At 38.0% G+C, this 5,741-nt stretch overlaps 1 protein-coding gene across 1 annotated transcript; it reads right to left on the bottom strand.

Annotated features, from left to right (window-relative positions):
- Window positions 1–474: 474 nt before the first annotated feature.
- On the bottom strand, window positions 475–5,378 carry LOC101295295 (receptor-like protein kinase HSL1-like). The gene is made up of 3 exons (XM_004309856.1): window positions 5,214–5,378; window positions 1,779–4,474; window positions 475–1,041 (listed from the first exon to the last, which is right to left on the bottom strand). The coding sequence occupies exons 2-3, from the start codon at window positions 4,339–4,341 to the stop codon at window positions 656–658; spliced, it is 2,949 nt and encodes a 982-aa protein (XP_004309904.1). The 5' UTR covers window positions 4,342–4,474; window positions 5,214–5,378; the 3' UTR covers window positions 475–655.
- Window positions 5,379–5,741: the final 363 nt, after the last annotated feature.

Raw genomic sequence — 5,741 nt, 5'->3', positions numbered from 1 at the left:
ATACACTATTATAGGATAATAAGAACACGCGATCACATAGTGGAATCAGAAAAGGACATGCTCATACTCAAAATCGAAGTAAAACTAAATCAAAAGAAGAAAGTTCTAATAGGAATAGTAAGGTAAATCTTAAAAGAAAATAGACAAAAATACAAATTTTTAATAAATTTTCATAGGAGGAGGACAATATTAGTCCTTCTACGCTTACCTAAAAAAAAAAACAGGACAAAGATACAAATTTCCAATAATACCAAGTTAAGCAGCCAGTTTAGTGTTTTTACTCAAAAATCAGGAATTTGGAAGTAAGGTGTTTGTGTTGGGTTTCTATCTGTGCTTGTTTTTAATTTATTCTACAATGGGATCCTCCTCACTTTACAACACTAATTGATAAACTCGTCATATGGGAATTGGTCTTTGGTCTTGCAGCCAAATGAGTAAAGGCAAGCATCATTGTTGAAGTGTGGAGTCGCACATATTTGGCAAATAAGAGGCAAGAGTGGCAATTGAGTGCCAATTCTGCCTTTTTATATACTCACAACGAAGTTTGTATGAAAACTAAAACTGTTGATAGCACACTTAATGAGCTTGAATTATCTACTTCATCAAACATTCATAAAGATTATAACATTCTTATAATCCTTGTAATCAGCTACTACTAGGAGAGAAGCAGACTGGAGGAATCCTTGCCATCTTTGCTTGATTTATTACTTGGAGACGTGAAAGTGCTAGGATCAGCATCAGTAAGCATCTTGATCACCTCTCGCATTGTAGGGCGCAGGGATGGAAGCTTGGTAGTACAAAGAATAGCTACCTTCAAAACCTTAATCATGTCATCCTGGATATTTTCATCTGCCACTTTATCATCAAGAACCTTCAGAACATGTTCACGGTCATTGAGATTGGCAGAAGCCCAGTACACAATGTCTTTTCCTTCCCCGTAGTCGTCTTCAATTGGTCTTTTACCAGTAACTAGCTCAAGTAGAACTACACCAAAACTATAGACATCGCACTTTTCAGTGACTTTAGCAGTATAAGCCAGCTCTGCAAAAGAAAATCAGCTTACACAATAAGAATGATTAAACAAATGTCGGTGAAACTGATGCTTCAAGTCCAGGATAGGGTACAAGGAAACTTCTAAACACATGAAGACTTTGTGGAGCAATACATTAGGATAAAGCTAGCCTAGATCTAAGCAGCAATGAGCACGAATTGAAGGCTCAAACCTGATTTAAGACTGTCACTAACTAAGAATATCATGAATTGCATAGCTGTCCTACTACTGTTTTTGGCAGTGAGCTTAATTAATGTAGAGCTAACAGTATATATGATAAAGTTAATTCAGAACCAATCTAAACCCTATAGACTCAGTTAATCCCAATTTAAAGTTTACAGCAAAGTGCACATAAGTTCATATTACTTCTAATAAAGCTTCACTTGATAAAAGAATTCTCTGGAAAATACTATACAAAGTGTGTAGGACAATCCAGCGATGAAGCTGAAAGTGAATATGTTCACAAGTTCTACTTCCAAAAGCACAAGAGTGACATAAACTCAAGTGAATGATATGTTAAAATGATATATGCTGACCTGGTAAGCAGATAAAAATTCTAGAGCTGTACAAGAATGTCAAAAGCAATTGATTTGAATATATATGGTTGAAATAAGAACCGGTATTAACTCACATCACAAAATGCTGCTTAAGGTCGTGGAGATAGTTTCAAGCAAAAAGTAAGAGTAGTAATACTGAAATGATTATGTTTTGTAGTTTTGAAACTCACCAGGAGCAATATACCCATGTGTCCCAGCAAAGGAGCTGTACTCTGAACCCTTGTGAGTGTTTTGTACAATTTTTGCAACCCCAAAATCAGCCACTTTTGCCTCGTAATCATCATCAAGCAGAATGTTTGTTGATTTTATATCTCTATGAATTATAGGTGGGGAACAATCATGGTGTAGATAAGAGATCCCCCGAGCTGCTCCCAAAGCAATCCTATACCTCTGGTACCAATCCAATTCCGGCTGCCCACCTTTAAGCTGTCTGTGAAGTGCTTGAAACAAATTTCCATTGTCCATGTACTCAAACACCAGGAGATTAGATCCTCCCTTCACTAAACAAGCATAAAGCTTTAATATATTTCTGTGCCTGATCTTTCCCAAAATATCCATCTCTGCAGTCATAAGCTTCAAGCCATTGCCTTTCCAAAGTTGTTTTACAGCTACCGTACCGCCATTCTTCTTCAGATCAAGGCGGTAAACTTTCCCAGTACTGCCGCTGCCTACCAAATTTTCTTCTTCCAAATCACAGATTTCATCTGCATCTATTTCCAGTTGGTGAAAAGATGCAAGTTTCCATTTTGGATCTGTTTCCTTCCCCTCTTCCAAACTATTTTCTCCGTCAACCTCAAAACGCTTGAAGTTCTTATAACTAACAAGCACCAATCCAGCTAAAACAACAACCAAGGCAGATGCTATGATAGAGAACAAAACCAATTTATTTTGAAGCACCCTTTTCTGACTATGCTTAACAGAACATGTATTCATATTAGAATCTGAATGTGCTTTTGAATATTGGTCGATGCAGAGTTTGTTGTTTCCACGAAAGGCTTTGTCTCCACCTGTGGTCAGAAGATCAGATGGTACTCTTCCAGATAACAGATTTTCGGACAAGTCTATGGAGCTTAGCTTCAGTTTCTCTAAATTTTCTGGAACTTCACCAGAGAGTTTATTCCCAGAGAGATTTAGAGAGTTCAAAGAGCTCATCAGTGAAAGTGTAAGTGGGATACTTCCTGTTAAAGAATTCCAAGCAAGATTCATGTCCCCCAACCTCACTAAGTTTCCCAGTTCTGAAGGTATTGAGCCTGACAAAGAATTTTCTTCAACATGCAAAGATGATAACTGCTTCAGGAAACCAATTTCTGAAGGTATTTCACCTGAGAAGTTATTATGATTCAAATAGAGTCTGTCCAACTTTGTTAGCTTCCCAATTTCCACCGGAAGATAACCTGAGAAATTGTTGTTCTGCAACATCAACTGATTCAAGCTGGTAGAAAACCCGATGCTGGGAGATATCGCTCCATAAAAGTTATTATCACTAAAATCAATGATTACAGCTTTAGGTAGTGACCAAAACTCAGCTAATATCTCCCCATACAAATGGTTCTTATTTACTCTAAACCTCTCTAGAGATTTACAGTCAGCATAAGAATCTGGAAACTCCCCATAAAAATTGTTATCCAGAGCGAGCAAGAATTGTAGCTTCCTCTTTTCACACAGAAACCTTGGGAAACCACCAGAAAACTGATTCTCCGATATGTCAATGCTCTCGAAAAATGAGGATTTACCAAGATTTGCAGGAAACTCCCCAGAAAATCTGTTTTGATATATTGACAATGCAGTAAGATGCTGCATCTCTCCAAACCCAGAAGGGAACTCCCCAGAAAAATTGTTGTTATACAACTGAAAAACCACTAAATTCTTGAGATTTCCAAACTCGGGAGGCAACCTCCCATAAAATTTGTTTGCTGAAATATCAAATTCCCTCAGAAGGGTGAGATTAGCAACCTCGGGTGGGATTTCTCCACCCAAACTGTTTGCAAACAACTCAATCTTAAACAGGTTTTGTAGCTTGGAAATTGACTTAGAGAGTTTCCCAGAAAGCCTGTTTATCGATATATCCAACGTTCCCAATGCCTTCATATCATAAATAGATTCTGGGATCTCTCCCATCAAGCTGCAATTTTTCAGATACAGCCATGTCAAGTTCTTCAAGTTTCCAAGATTCCCAGGAACTTCACTTTCATCAAACGGATTGTACCCAAGGCCCAGATATTGTAGACCTGTGAGATTTCCCACCCAAGAAGGGAACTTGGATGATAAGCTGTTCGCTGAAAGATCAAGACTCTCCAAGTTTCTAAGGGTTGAAAGGTCAGGGATTTTTCCAACCAATTGATTCTGAGACAGATTCAATGATTTAAGATTGGTACAATGAGTCAATTGTACAGGAATCTCTCCTGTTATGCGGTTGGAAGTCAGTGAAAGCGTGGTGAGGCTCTCAAGGACGCCAATGGAGGGCGAAATCTGACCGGAGAGTGACTTGTACTCAAGAGATATTTCAGTGACTTTCCCAGAATCGCAAGTAATCCCGGAGAACTCACAGGGGGAAGAAGACTCCGTCTCTTTCCACGACTCAAGGAAATTCAAAGGGTCCTTCAGCTGCCTTTTCAACTCAAGGAGGGCTTCAGTTTCGACCATTAAAGGCATACATGGCGGGAAAAGCAAAGAAATGAACAATGTGGTAAAGAGTGGCCGTAAGTGCAAGGAGAGAACTGGTATTTTGGCCATTGTCGAAAAGTGCAGGGCAAAAAGGTCAATGGAAGAAACTGAGAATCTTTGAGGATATCTAGCTTAGCAGATCAATAACAACCACTCCATTATTGCTCATTTGGACTTGGTGACCATTCCATCCTGGAAACAGCTGAGAAGAAAATGCCCATATATCATTGTCCCTCACTCTCTAAATTCATATTCATAGCATAAATACCTTAATATATACAATATGATCTTATAATAATGTCTATGAAAAAACTAATATAAGCTTTTCAGTTGGAATAATTGATAACATTAGTTTAATATGGGTGGAAGACTGAGAGAGATTGTGACAGAGAGATGAAGCAATACTAAGATGACGTTAAAACGTCAATATTGTCTGTAGCTGTGGCCTATTAACAATTGTAATCCCTCTTATCTTTTTATTAAGGTTGATGTATATGTAAGAGAAGAAAATAATACTTTGAAGTCACTCCTTGAATCATTATGATCTTTTGCGTTTGGGGTTTATACTTTATATTGCAATCCAAGCAAGGAAAAATCCTAGCAGCTCAACTAATCAAAGATAAATGACCAAAACCAGAAACTCAATTTTACTTTAATGATACTGATTAAGTTGCAATTAGCAATAACTTCATCACCAAATCAGAAGAAGATAGACCATATCATATCTCACTAGCGAAACAGAACTAAAAAAAAAAAAACAGAGGAACTCAAGAGTATGCCAAATATATGAAATTCCAACAATGATATCATCTTTCTAGTTTAATTCATTCATTCAAACTGTGGCAATATCAATTATGAAGCAAGTGAAGAAGTCAAGAACAGAACTGAGGAACTAAGGAAGGAATTCAACATAATAACAGAGCTTGATGAGTGATTAGTACCTGAGAACAGAGAGGTGTTGCATCCAACCATGAAGAGCCCAAAATCAACTCACTTTCAAATTGAGCAGAAGTGAACAGATATCTCAAGAAGAAGAAGAGCTTGGAATTGGACTGACTTTGTGTGAAGAAAACTAAAGATAGAAGCTTTGGAGTCTGAAGAGTGAAGATTTCTGGGGGAAAGAAATGGGGAATGTCAGAGTAATAAAAGACTTTCACTTGGAAACACACAATAAATGGGTTTCCCCAACCCAACTTTACTTATGTGTTTAGGCTACTCAACTGTTCCTGACACTTCCTCTCCCCACAGACATGTGTTTTGAGGTTGATCAGCTAAAACAGCAAGGGTTGCAAACTAACCAGAGGAAGGAAGAAAACCCAAAAATGTGAGATAAAAATGAGAGAGAGAGAGAGAGAGAGAGAGGAGAGAGAGAGAGAGAGATTCTTAATTACTGTATTTGTGTGTAGAAGCAGGGAGGCAGAGACAAAAATGCTTATGAGGAAGGGTGGGGGCACCTCCAGAACTGAGAA

The sequence above is a fragment of the Fragaria vesca genome, unplaced genomic scaffold (assembly GCF_000184155.1).
Source record: "Fragaria vesca subsp. vesca unplaced genomic scaffold, FraVesHawaii_1.0 scf0513139, whole genome shotgun sequence".
Lineage (NCBI taxonomy): Eukaryota > Viridiplantae > Streptophyta > Magnoliopsida > Rosales > Rosaceae > Fragaria > Fragaria vesca.
This window is presented reverse-complemented; position numbering and strand designations above follow the sequence as displayed.